This window comes from Rhipicephalus sanguineus, chromosome 7, assembly GCF_013339695.2.
Source record: "Rhipicephalus sanguineus isolate Rsan-2018 chromosome 7, BIME_Rsan_1.4, whole genome shotgun sequence".
Taxonomy (NCBI): domain Eukaryota; kingdom Metazoa; phylum Arthropoda; class Arachnida; order Ixodida; family Ixodidae; genus Rhipicephalus; species Rhipicephalus sanguineus.
The window spans coordinates 90,886,404-90,900,836 of record NC_051182.1 but is presented as its reverse complement, the minus strand read 5'-3'; the positions used below and the strand labels follow the sequence as shown (position 1 = coordinate 90,900,836).

The following is a 14,433-nucleotide window of genomic DNA, read 5'->3' as shown; positions in this document are numbered from 1 at the left end:
GAGAAAGAAAGGGAGAAAAATAGGAAGGAAAACAGAAAGAGCGAAAAAGAGAAAGAAGTAGATAAAGAGAGAGGAAGAAATAAATAGAAAAAGAGAGAGACAAAAAAGACATAGAAAACTCGAAAAAAGAAAAAGAGAGAAAGAGTGGAGGAAAGAAAGAGAAAACTGAAGAGAAACAAAGAAGGCTGCCCAGCTCTGCACTTCCTTCAGGCTTGACACCCCTATACGAAGCTGCCATAATTCTTTTTATCAATCTCACTGCTGTTACACTTCGGCCTAGCGTGCATCGCTTCATGAGGAGTTTGAAACAGAAGCTGCGGTTCAATGTGGCAGCACCTTTATGCTGAGCCATTGTTGGCAGCATATCATGCATAGTTTATCTCCTAAGAAATGTTGAGCAACACAGTGAAGCATCCGCACTTTGTTGCCATAGAAGTTTAACTTCACTGCATCCATTGCCATGATAGATCGGTGCCAGGGTTCATCGTTTCATTATACGGCAGGAAAATACTCTGTTGAGGAACGGCAACGTAATTTGAGATTTTATTTGCTGATCATTACATTTGTGTTCTTCGTATCACGGCTTTAGCCTACTATTTGGCATTCTGGTAATTTTATGGCCTTCTGGTGTGTTTGGTGATGTTCGTTCTCTGCTAAGCCTTTTCCGACCTCTCTGCAGGCTGGCTGTGTGACACGACCGGTGCGTACGATGCCACTTTCTACTTCAGCGGCCTGAGCATCCTCGCCTCGGGCGTGCTCATGTTGCCCGTGGCCAGCAGTTGGCGCTGCCAGAACCCCGCCTCCTTCAACAGCCGTGACGCCGACAGCACGTCCTCCTCTTCCGCCGCTGCCGCCACCACCTCCTCCTCCGCCGAGCCGCGTAATCACGTCACGACGGTCCTCCTGCCGCAGAACGGCACCAACCCGGTCACGACCAAGTTCACCGAAGAGGGAGCCCCGCACGAGACCGTCGCACTAGTCAGCAACGGAATCTGCGTGTGAGCTTTGCTCTCGGTCTTTCTTCCTCTACACTTGGGATCTGGAAGCATGGCACCTTTGAGCCGGTGTTACGAGCTCGGACAGTCAGACTTTCTTTTGGGTTCGTCAACCTCGTGCACTTCATTAGCAATCACGTGATCTCCGGCCCGCGTGTGCGATGATCAGACTGACATGCCTTTATGCGCGTTATGTGGCAGCGCGTCGTTTGTCACTGCAGGGTGACCGCCAGCAAAGCACACGGCTGAAGTCTGTCTGCAGTGTCACGTTACGTCGTCGCCTAAGAATCATGGTTCAGCCTATTTTGTGTGGGAGCTACTGGGGAATTTCAGTGCTGCTAAGGCCCAATATTTTGTAGCGATCCATTTCACTTTCTCGTACTTCTTGTCCTGTTGTCATTGGCCACAGAGCCGCCACTACCACCACCACCACCGTTATCACCGGGATCGGCCACTTGGCGCGATGAATGAGGAAGAACGACGGGCGAAATGGATCGTTACAAAACATTGCTCCCGGCTGCCTAACTTCTCGAAAATAAGGAACAGTTTGCCTTTCCATTCCGGCTTATGCAGAAGCCACAAATAATTGGCTAGAAAACTCACGTTTAGGTGTGGTCACTTGCACAACGTTTTTCCTTTCTAGAAGCAAGCATTCATTTTAACAGTTTGCGAGAAAACCAATAACATCAAATAAGTAAGGATAGCAAGGTGCAAAAGACACCTGTCTTGCTTGTTTGTGTGCTTCTTGCTGTCTTGTTTACTTTGTGCTATTGCCTGTCTACTTGATGGCTTGTATTTTTCAAAATAGTTAAACTGTCTTGGAATAACGTTGGAGTATAAAAAATTTGTACTTACACCATGTGTACGTTTAATCTCATACCGTGAGAATACGCAGCATATAATTGGTTAAATCACTTCAACATTGCTTGATCGCAATGCCATCACTGATTATTACCAAGAGTACTTATGCTATAACATGCTAGGACTTTTTTTAATGTAATTAATTGCTACAGTAACGTGTTGCTTATCTGGCTGAATGATTTGTGGCTGTTAAGCCAATCACTCGAACTCAATATAGTAATCAAGGATATTACCAATTTTTAGATGTAACGAAGCAAATTTTGAAATTGTCTCAGCATTATCACAACGTAACAAATGTGCATTTACAGTCGCCGACCGTTTATTCGGACGCTGAAAATTCGGACATGCTCGTTTATTCTGACACCTTCGCGGCACCGCCACTCGTCCCATTGAAGTAATGTAAACACACAACCAAAAATTCGGACACCCCACAGTCCGCCGTTCGATTTTTTGGACTTCAGCTGGCTGATCGAGTGCAACGTTGAACGCCATGACAAGCTGTCAGCAATGTTTACAATATTTTTGCTGGGTTGCCAGCACTGCAATGTTGCACTGGCTATAACTGGAGATCGTGCCAGTGTCAAAAATCCACGCAGAAATTACCGATCTCTAAGGCTATGTTTGTTGGCTACACGTAACAGTTGCCTTTTGGCTTTAGCCAGTCAAGTATCCATTGAACGGCTACCACGGCCGAACAGCAGGGCAAGCGAAGCCAAGATTGGAATCAGCTCGGTGTGGCGTTTGAGGTGAATGACAGCGCGTACGAGTACGGCGCGGATCCTAATTCGGACAATGAGAGTACGACAACAGAAGCGCTGCAACATCAACTAGCCCAACGTCGTTTCCATTTGGCGTGTGAGAGTTTGCGTTGTCAGACGTTTTTGTGGCTAGGCCTGATCTGCGTCCCGAGCCCCGAGCTTTCTCTCTCCCTTGTTTGTTCCTTGGCGTGCGAGGCCTGATCTGCTGAAATTGCTCCGACGCCGCTCATTCCATGTGCGCCGTCGATGCACCGTTGGAACTAAAGAAACGCGGCAACTACAAGGCCTTAACGATGGCGAAAAAAGCGGCGATTATTCACCAGGTGGAAGTTGCTTGGGAGTTTTCGCCGAGTTGGGCGATGAGATCATCTGTCAGCTACTCGAGCCAGCGCATGCGGACAGATGACGCACCTCCCACACCACAGCCATCAAATGCGGATTTAGCGTAGGCCGTTGCAGAGCTATTGCTGACCGACGGGGATGGCCAAACATTGGTTGAAATACGGGCCGACTTGGTCGCGCGTAAGCGTACATGTGTACAGACGCGCACTGACAAGTTTTTCCCGGCCGCTGGGCCAATAAAAGCGCTTTTTTCTGGTGAATCTTTCTTTTCGGACTCCCGATTATTCGGACTTTTCGGCGGTACCCGCCGAGTCCGAATAAACGGTCGGCGACTGTATAACGAATATTGGTTATAATGAAGCTATTATTGCATTGGGGTGTGACTTGGTTATGACGAGGTTCAACTGAAGTTTTGTTGTGTAAAATCTTGCTACCATTGAAACTTTGTCTAGAGAAGGCCTCGGCAGACCAAGTGTTCCCGGCAACACGCATTGCCTTCACGGTGACACAAGTGACTGTTGAGATGCCTTCTTGTCTAACCTATAGTCGGGTACAACTTTAGAAGTCTGCAGCCTTTTTCTGCTCAAAGGCAGATGCAGACAAACCTGCACCAATGAGTGGAATGCTCTGGACTGATGTCATAAGCCAGATGATCAGTGACCCCGCCGTCGGAGAACATCGCTGAGTACATGAGTAAGACTTTTTTTAGCCGCGGTAGCAGTTGGCTGGCGCACTCCGGTCCTCTTGGTGGTGCCTCTCTGGCTCCTCGAGTTGTATCCAACTACAGGCACTGTGTTTCTCGTATTGGCAGAATGGAGCATATGACGGCAGTGCCGCAACCGACCTATGCCGAGAAACAAATAACTCGACCACATTTTGTCTGATTGGGAAACGAATTCATACGAATGAAAGATAAAGAAATTAAAAACGGAACACACCAAAGTGGCATCGTTAAAGTGATTAGAGATCAGAACGGAAATACAAGCTTAGTGTTGCAAACGCAACATGACTGTGCATAGTTTAAAACCCCTGTCAAATGCTTGCAGAATCTACTGTACTTTTGCACTTTTATCCTGCCGCCCAAACTACAACTCTATAAATAAGATGAGAGAGAAGAGCATGGCATATGCAGTCTGCTCACATGATTCTGTCCGGCGCTCAAATCGTTATATAAAAGCACACCTGAGAAGTTGTCTGGCACATAATTGACCTCTGTAAACAATATTGGTTTCTATGTTTGGTCATCACTGCTTTCAGGGTTGCTCATTATCGAAGCACTGTGTGCATTTATGTCAGCACGGTGAGGTATTGGGCTAGTTGGTTTTGCACAATCATTAAACTGCCTTACAGTTTTAGTGGTAGGTACACTAGGTTAGGAACGACGCACGGAATGAGGACGACACGACAAGCACTTGTGGTGCTGTCCTTGTCGCGTGCGTCTTTTCTAGCCAGTGTACCTTGTAACTGTAGCGCAGTTTAACGAACATGTATTCATGGCAATTTGTCTTTACATTTCCTTTTCGTTGGCAAATTTCGCTTCTACACGCAGTGTCACGTTGGTGCATGGTTGCATTGCCGTGAAGCCACACCTGAAGGTGATGTTCACATGAACCCTGGCTTTCCTCTTCATATCATTTAAACAAAGTTATTGGCGCAGGTTAAATGTGTGAGAATGTGGTAGACCAGAGCCCATTGTTTCGCAGCAGCTGTATAATCAACCAGTAAAGTTGAGTTCCACCCTCACGTGTATGGCCAGTGCCACATTTTGCTCCGATGCCGTGTGCGAGTGCAATTTGTCTGTATGTCTAGATGCACCATCAGATGACAAAGAAATGTGTAGATGCACCATCATTTGTCTAGATGCGCCATCAGATGGCGAGGAAATCGCTGGGAAAGTGCATTTCTTTTGTCACATTCGCCTGTGCACATTGCATTGATAAGAATCATTTGAAGGTGCTTACATCCTACGCCTGTATGACGTTGGATCACACGTAGCAATGTCGAGTGATTAATCACGAGGTGCACCACCTCATTCCTTCCCATTATGTCACTTTTAATATATCGGTGACGGTACAGTTCATAGCCGAGCGTAAGTGTGCTCGGTGACAACTTCGCGCAAAAGAAAAACGAAAGCCGTTACTGTGCCGTAGCTGACATAAGAAGTGACTGCAGAAAACTGAGACAAAGGCAGGTCCCAGAGACACTGATGACTCGTTTTCAGTTTGCCATGGTTTAGAATGACAAGACCTTAAAACTTCTCTACCTTAACATGTTTACACTAAGCCTGAAGTGCTGTTTCATTCCTCGTCGAGTAACGGAGGTTTTGGAACATACTCAAATCCTGCGATTTTACAGTTTTTGCACTACGTAGACGCTTACCGTCTAGGCCTTCTATTAGGCCTTGCCCTTGTGCCGACCGGCGCGTAGATTTCGCACGTAGTTTGTAAGGAATTGCCCCCTTCCCACATCCGGTTCTCGAGCCTTACACTTTCCTGCCAATAGTAGGGTACTCCCAAAGCACAGCTTTTTGCCGCTCTTTGCTTGAGGTTCAAACATTTCCCCCCTCGCACCGTTGGGTACACCGCGATCCACCGCGGACTTTTCTGTCGGCTCTCGACGGCTAGTTCTTTCACCCGCTCTGTACAAACTTGCATCCGCAAGACAACATAGTTAGTATTCTATTGTACACACAACGTGTGGGAGGAGTGTGGCTCGTGTGTTCGCAGCAGGTGTTCGAGCCAGCAGGCGCACAGAGATAGCCTGCCTCGTAGGAAGTCCTATATGCAATACTTCGAGCTCAAGTCCTAGGGTCAGTGTGTTCTGCACTAGTTTTGGTGCTTCTATTTCGCGCTACCACAATACTGACAGGGCCTTTGAATAGGAACTGTACTTGCTAGCAAAAGATTCTGGGAATAAATAAGGTGGCCACTTGACCAATGATCCTCATTGGTCAATAGTGTCATGAGCCGAACCAGTGCACCAAATGTTTCCCACTGTTCTTTTCAAGGCCCACCAGCGCAGATAATGTAAACCTCAAGAACAGGAGGGATTGTGCAATCAATTGCTTTCCCTGGTGGTTAACTCTTGTTGCTACAGCATGTACAACTGGCAGGCTGCGTTCTATAATGATTCTTTTTTTCTCCAACTCGGCTGTCCGTCATTGAATCATTGCGCTTACTGGCCGATCTCGGTGATATCCAGTTGTGTGGCGTCATGCTGGTCGATGACATTTGAAAGATTAGTGTTGGAGAAAAATGAGAGTCATCGTACGTAAACTTGGCCCCGTTAGTAAGTATTCATTTATGAGCACCCTTGGCAAAACTCGGAAACGTTAAGTTAGGTGTGGAAGGAATGATGTTACTAAGTCAACATAATATGCTTCATTCCCTGGACTGTTTCATTTGAGATATTTTTTTTAGTTTGTGGACAAGAGCATTCTTTAAAACCCAGCTGCAGGTTTCCTGCCACTGTTGAAAATTTAACAAAAAGTGTGATCGATATTACAAGGATACAAAGTTATGCTTACAGTGCCGTTTGCTGCAACACGGTCAGTGGTTTAATGGACAAGCCGGCATTGCAGAAAATGTTCCGATGATAAGCTAGTGGGCCTGTTTGGCTGCCCTCCATAAGGCCACAGTGCAGGTAAGGCTATGCACTGTAAGTAAGCTTACAGTGCATGGCCTTTCAGGGCATGCTAAATCTAATAGCGACAGTCCAATTCTGCATGTTTATGTATTATGCAACCGCTTCTCCATTTCAAATTTATACTTCAGAAAGGAGTAAGTATCCATTCAAGTTCTAGCTGACCAGTAGGTAGCATTTTGCCCTAGGATCGAGATGGTTACGCACGCTCTTCAGCTTATTCACCAATCTTGGGTGAGCTTCGTCAATTCTATGCTTAAAAATTTCGAGAGACTTTCATTCGCAACCCTAAATAATGTTGCTGGTTTACTTGTACTACTCCTCTTTGCAACTCTTTCTGATAGTTAAGAGAAGTCTTTTCCTTCACAATGTCACTTATAGCTGCGTAGGTTTAATGCCGAGGTAATGGTTTCGCTCTCTGAAGGCAGCATGGTATTAGGATAGATTGTTAGACTGTAGATGCTCTTGATGCTTTGGATGCTCATGTCCTAAGCCCCATGACTAAAGAAAGGCTCCAGCCACCCCATTGGTGGGCCCGGGTGAACTTAAGTGAAGAGGAAGAACGTAGGCCCTCGTTATGTAATCACATTGGAGATGCATGTTTTCATAGTGATGCCTTTCCAACTACATCAAATCAAACGAAAGGAATTCACTAACACGTGGTTCTTTGGTTGTTGTCTGTATCGTGAGCACTATATATTGGAGCTCTGTTTGAAGGATGACAGTGTTTGAGTGTGCTTAAAGATGGTTGTCTCCGTCAACGGTTGTGGTCACAGCTTGCCATCATTTGCGGATGGACTGTATCACCTGTATGTACACTGGCTTCCACTGCCCGGGAACCTCTCGTGATCTTTTGCGAGGTACGTTCAGCGTCAGAAAGGATCTCATTGTAGCATCGGATACCTGCCATGTCGTCTGTCGAGAATTGGGGAGCAGTCGGATAGGCTATGAGTCACCTCAGGTGTGCGTGCTTTGGCGAACAAACCTTTTGGTACCTTTGCTGCCAGTGGTATTCTCTGAGACGGCACATGCTGGTCAGCTTGTTTGGAAGCACGTGGCGTTGTTGGGATGTTTTCCTCCACAAGATTGATTTTTGACATCAGTAAAATCAGATGTGGTATTTTTGACGACCCAGCTACCATGGCTTGTAGCTCCACTTTGGAACTACCGGATTTGTCGTAGCATTTGCCAGTGTTAGCTAGGAATAAACACTTTAGGTGTTTCTAATTCTTTTGGCTTGGAAAGTGCGAATTCAACGGTTTGTTATCATTATCTAATCATTTCGGTTTAAGAAAGGTTGCCACACCACTGATGACGTGACTTGGCCTGGTAAAGGCTATGAACTGGAGCTTATGTTGTAACTGCAAAGCTCGCAGAGGTTGAATATGCATGACCGAGCCTAAAATGTCGAGCAGAGCTGGGCAGGTTGCCAGCTTCGAGTGCTTAGGGACACCACTGGGGTACCATTACGCAATTCCGCATTGTTACACACCGGGACCCCCGCAGTCTGGCTATGTTTGAGAACGGGTTGACGTGCGAAAGAGATTTGCTGCCTACTCTGCCATTGCTGCATGGCAGCTAACTTGCGTGGATGAGTTCTAACAATGAACTTGGTCGCAGGCAATCTTAGGCAGTGCGAATTTCTGTAGCGGCACCCTCTGTGCGCAGCCAAACGGTGTTTCGAGTGCCTTCCTTCAAGCAAGGCTGCTTTGAGGAAGATGAGGTGGAGAGAAGAATGTTTTGTCGTGGAAGGCACTTCACATGTGCCATAGGAGACAGGGTGTCGTCAGAGGAGTCAAGAATTCTGCGTAACAATAAACGGACAATCGTTGCACCTTCTTCCGAAGTTGCGCAATGGGGAAGGGTGTGCTGCCCTCCTCCTACATCATCGAAATGAGGCAAGCTTCAGCTTGTATGGTGTGCTGTGCCTCTGAACGGGGCTTGCAGATGAATTTTCTTGAAGGCAAACCGCTTCTTCACTCTCGGGCCATAGCGACCTTGGTTACTAGTGGTAGCTTGGAAGTCATGAACTCTATCGTGGTCCGTCTCTGAAACTTCTAAAAGTTTTTGCATGTGCCCCTTTTCGATTCTCTGTGGTCAGGTGACTGAGGTGTTACGCTTTCTTTTAAGTGATGGTTCTTATTCTGTTGCCAAGTGCGTAACTTAATATGCCAGAAAAGATTATTGCAAGTTTCTGCAAGATCTGTGGTGGCGGATACTTCATAATGACCAATATGGAGCTTAATCTAGGGTGGCATTTTGACATTCGTTACGCTTTCAAAAGAATGTAATCGTGCAGTGTTGTAATTTGCCGAACGTCGAAATGGAACATGCCATAAACTGGAGTACTTGCTGCAGTTCAAGCTGTAAATTCTGGTTGGAACTTTTCAACACTTAACTAGATTTCAAGCTCTCTTTTTTTTACCAAATGACGTTAAAAATACCTTGATTTAATGTAATGTTCGAAATTTTTGGAGGCCTCTCCTAAATCACTGGTTCTCACATTTGTAATTAGTAATAACTGAATCAGTAAACTCTGGTAGGAAGTTATGATTTCCTGATTTTAAGCTCTTTTCTTTCCGTTTCACCAAACTGTGTGAAATTCTTAGATCTATGATATCCTCTTATTTGGGTTGGCATATGATCCTTTTTGCTCGCGTAACAATGTCCAGCTGTACTGGACATTGGAGGCACTTGCGTTGGCTGCATTTTGAAGACCGTTTGAGTGCTTACACTGACACGTCCATACGTTAGAGATGACCAAGTTAACAGATTTATGTTCGTGCGTCGTTTTCAGTGGTAAGGTTTGAGTGATGACGTAAGCGGTTTCGAAAAGCACATTCTTCTGCAACCCAATTGCAGCGACACAGCACCTTGTTGTGTGTCTTGTATTTTCGGCACTAAGTTACTTCTAGATATTGTGTTTTACATTTCCTTGAAATCCCTCAAATATTTTGGGTTACATGCCTGAGTGGATGTAGCGAGTGTGTGGGAAATCTTACATGCTTACTTTGTCGCATACGGCATAGTTTTTTAGTTACCAAGATACACATGGCATAAGTCACACACAAGAGTTGGTTCATGGGTAGCATTGAACATCGTTCTGCAGCACAAATCGAAGCAAATGCCGGACTTTGCTCTCCGCTATGTTGACTGCAGTATCAATGCCTTGTCCGAAGTCATTAGAACATTGCGTAACATCTCCGTCAAATCTAGAAACATGTAGATTGCAATGTAATGTGTACGTACATGCCGTATTTAAAGTCTGCTCTGTAGATTGACTTCAGGACGCCCACCAACTGACTGGTGATGCTACAGCACAGTGGTCAACAGCCTGTTAGCATTTTGACTGTGACTTGTGCCTCTGTGTGACAGTCTTGAATCTAGTCACTGAGTTTTCTAGGCTAGCACTTTCATTGTAGCTCAGTCTAGTCGCAGTCTATAGATTTTTCTTGATGAAAACGCTGCCCCCATGTTTATGCTTTTTTTCTTTCCTCAAACAATGCATGTAATGCAATTCTGTCCATCCCTTCTTTTTGTGGGTGTGTTTTAACTTGTTGCACTGGTCCCGTGTGCTTACATTGATGACTGGTTTGCTCCAAAACCATGCTGTTCTTTTGCTTTCTCATGAAGAGCTGTTGTAACTTCAATCAAAAGCTCATCGTTAGAATTTTTTTTTTAAATTGAGAGTGCACTTTTTTGTGTGTACAGATTTCGTAAACAGACAATAAGTGATGAGCCCTCATCAAGATTTTTAAACCATTGTGTTTTAGGTGTGTATGTTCATAGTGAAGCTTTTTGTTTGGCACCATTGTCACTGTTTGGTATGCATGTTTTCAAATAGTGTTTTTACATCCACCCTAACACTAGTGTCCCAATATTCACTGTGCGATTTGTGTCTGCTTGTGAAGGAAGCAGGTACTATATTATTTTTTAAAAACTTGCTCAATGAATTATCTCGAAAGTGTAATTTCGCGACTCCATGTCGACAAAATATGCGCCTTTTCACATCACTACTAACGTCACCGGAAAAATTCTAATGAGTCCTTCACCAAATGTGTTTTCACTAGGAGTAGCGAAACAGATGTTGCAATATTTGCTGTAGATAAATGGCGTGCAGTATCTTTTTGTTGTGTGTATGGATTGCGTTAAGACTCCTTGTACTCCCATAGCATTCCACGCATGCATGTTTTTAGTGTAACGTTGTAAACTTGCTTGTGCCTTTTTCAATCCTGGATGTTTGTTGTGAGCAGCCTACATTGACATGAAATCCTTCATTTATTGTTTCATCAATCACGCCTCAATTTTTCAAGAGACTCTATTACGCTTCATCTTATCAAACACTGCTGCATTCATGAGTAGGGCTAATAGGTACATTTCCTGCATGGTAAGTTTGTCCGTGGATTTAAGCTTGGCTTTTCACTTTTCCCACGTTCGGACACATTGTGAAATCCTCAAGTGCTTTCATCAGGCGATCACTGAACTAACCTGAGTTAATGCAAGATTGAAATCTAGTGAATGGGGCAGTGGATTCTGTCGCTCAATTCGGAAAAAAAGAGGCAGGTATCGAAAATTTTCGTTTAAAAAGCAACATTTTCAACCGTGCCTGCTTCACAAGGAAAGAAGAAACAAGAGAAGGCACCAAAATTTTGTAAACCTTTATTGGGATCGTAATACTACTGGCAACACATTTTTTTACGGCTTCATACGCTTTTCTTAGTGCTTAGTTTCAGCTTAACTTTGCAATGTCCTAACAGGTCTTCCTGAGCGCCAAACAACATGTCACTTTTGTCACATGATTTATAAGTGTTATAAGGACCTCTCGTTTTTTTTTTTCATTCAAGTGCTGTACAATTGTACATTTAATTATCATCATTGAAATTTCATCAATTTCTCAAGATCCTTCAACACCTGAAAAAAATTTTAAGTAAAAAAAGATGTGCTCGCGCTAGTCACTAAATCGTGAATTTTATGGATGCAACAAGATTGAAATTGGTTTATTATTTGCGCAGACGGAATGTTACGGCATTTTTCATGTTTTTTTAATATCAGGGGGCAAGCTTACTTTAGTGCTCTGCTCTTTACGTTTGGTAGCATACTCCTGTCATTGCCTGCAATGTATGATGAGAAATGCTTGTCCTTCCCCCCTATTTACATCCTATGTTTCGGTCTTCATCTTGATGTACAATGGAATTAAAGACAAGAATTCCATTGTACGTCAAGATGAAGACCGAAACATAGGATGTAAATAGTCAAATTTTCATACAACCAATAAATACCCTGATTTTGCCGTCCCGCTCCCTTGGCTGTCGTTTCGCTGGTGGTGGTACTCCTCTTTTCTTTTGTTCTTTTTTTTTTCTCTCATTTAATCAAAATTTCTTTGACATATCATGTCCTATTCATTTTTATTCCAATTCGGTAGCCTGCGATACTTCGGTGCAGCAGGCAGGGCTTAAACTTTTATTTTCTTTTAAGTAATATTATACCGCCCAACACCACTTTCTGTCCTTCCCCCCTTCCCACCATTGTTCATGATGTACATGCGCACCAGGAGACCAGCGATAGTGCCTTCGTTGCACAGGCGCATTAACGGATGCTGAAAAACTCGGCGAATGATTTGTGTCACCGAGTGCCGCTGTTATTCAAAGAGCGCCTTCTCTCAGCGTGCTTGCTGAATGCACTGATGCCGGCGGAACATCTCTGTTGGAAAGTGTTAATTGACTCGGATGTCAGCAGGTTATTGTAAGTTTTGAAATTGCAACCTAAAATTGCGACTGAATACTAGAACATTGCTCATGGCACTTTCCAACTGTTTTTCTTTTTTTATTTTTCGCTGTGGCTGCTCGATGGCACGCACTGACAACAGTTGTAACACTTTCAGGACTCTTGCTTTAATGCTTATTTTATCAAAGAAACCAGCGTGGTCAGGAGGTCGTAAATTCATATGTAGTGCTACTTGAGGACGTGTGGGAGGATGTTTTTAAGTAAGAAAAGTAGCACAGTTCGAGCCTTCTGTACAACTTTAATATATTAAAAATGAGCATACTGTTAATGTGAACTTGAATAATTTCTGTACTCAGCTAGGTGAGACCACGAAAAGGAAAAGATTTCGTCAACATTTTTTTTACTTTACCTCTGTGCGAGCCACACTTTTATTTTTGGGGTGCTAGGAGTGACATATGCATATGAAATATGAAGAAAACTGGCCGTTGAGCTGCGTTATTGGTGTGGCCTGTTCATCTTTCATGTTTTCCTTGCATGCAGAATTGTATTGACACTTTACGTAAAAAGAAATGTGAAACAGTTGCCGCTGCCTCTGTGTTCTACCAGTGTCATCGGATTAAGCCTGTCTATGAAAACAAAATGTTTGAAACTAAAAAAAAAAAATGCGGCAGATAGTGTGGACAAAATTGTTGTATTTTTTTTTTAAACGTTTTGGAAAAGCCGGCATGACTAGTGTATGAGTCTGTATGATGTGCTGCTGCAGTGTACCCAAGAAGAGATAGAAGAATAAGAACAGGAGTGTTTTCCCTTTTTTTATGTTGTACTGAAGTACAACAGGTTAGTTTTGTGTCCTGGGAATGTTGAACTGGGGTGGAATAATTGTATACTTTATTTTATTAATTTCCCGACGACAATCTTGCTATGCAACACATGAGCTGTACACATTGCCAGTGGTACAGCATGCGAGTCTCTCCCGAGCAGTCATTTTTATTGCACATTCTGTGTATATTTATTTCGGAAATTGACGCCAACGTCGCGTTGCACTTTTCTTGGAACTCAAGTGTTCGTTAGAATGTGCAGGACACTTGCCGGCATGTTGCGTCATTAATTTAATCGCCTCTTTAACAAACTACAGATACACTCATTTTTTTCGTTTTGCTCCCTTGTGTTATGTGTGTGATTTATTGTTGTCGGTACACTTTTGTGTTGCAAGGCATTTGAGTTTTCCTTACCAGACTGTGATAAAAAAAAATTGGAAGTTTGTGTTTGTCCGGCTAGGTAATTAGTGTCTTGTTTCTCTGCTCTGTTTTAATTCTTGAGCTTAGCACATTGACTGTAAGTGTATTAAAGAAAAAATCGAAGGCAGCCTGTCTTAGCTGTCATTTGTCAGTTTCACCTGTTCTTAATTAGCAGGCATCAAAAGTGTAAAGGTGTATGTGTGTGTGTGCTCCACAGTATTCCACCAGCACCTTCTTGTCTGTGTCATTGCCTGGCAATTTTGGTAGCTGCTTTATTATGTCCATGTATATTTGATTTTGCGTCAAAGCACTTTGCTGCATGTGGTCTGTTGTGATAGCAGGTGGAAAAGAAATGTTTACCTTTTACTTTGCGCCCCCGGTGTGACAGGTTCCCGAGTATGTTTCGTTCCTTGAGATGCAACAAATAGCCCAAGAAATATAGGGTGCTTGGCAAGCCTTGAACTGTACATATATAGTAAACCGATTTAATAAACTGGACACTTTCTTCGTAGCATGTGCTCATTTTTGTAGCGTGGCTTATCGAGAGACGTGCTGCGCATGCGCGAGGAGCGGTGACGTCAGGGCGCACAGCTGCCGCCTCGCGGGTCTGCGCATTCCAGAGGAGTGACGTCCAGGGGCGTAGCCAGGGGGTTGGGGGATTCAACCCCCCCCCCCCCGAAATTTTTCAATTTTGCTTGCGCATATATACACGCACACATACAAACGCACGCACGAACATACATAAAGTATGGTTGAACCACCCCCCCCCCCGAAAAAATTTCTGGCTACGCCCCTGGTGACGTCATAGCCGCGGCAGACGCACCGGCGCCTGCGCGCGCCCAGCGGTGCGCCGCCGTTGCGCAGTAGCCAAAT

General features: G+C 44.3%; 2 protein-coding genes across 2 annotated transcripts in view; both read left to right on the top strand.

The window, feature by feature from the left end:
* Positions 1 to 14,071, top strand: part of LOC119399591 (monocarboxylate transporter 13) — a 54,758-nt gene extending 40,687 nt beyond the window's left edge. The window contains exon 5 of the mRNA XM_037666395.2: positions 680 to 14,071. Coding sequence (XP_037522323.1) covers positions 680 to 1,002 — 323 coding nt within the window. The 3' untranslated portion in view covers positions 1,003 to 14,071. The remainder of the gene's footprint in view (positions 1 to 679) is intronic.
* The window catches only part of LOC119399593 (mitochondrial thiamine pyrophosphate carrier), a 173,542-nt gene that overhangs the window by 113,203 nt on the left and 45,906 nt on the right, over positions 1 to 14,433 (top strand). The gene's annotated exons all lie outside the window — the stretch shown is intronic.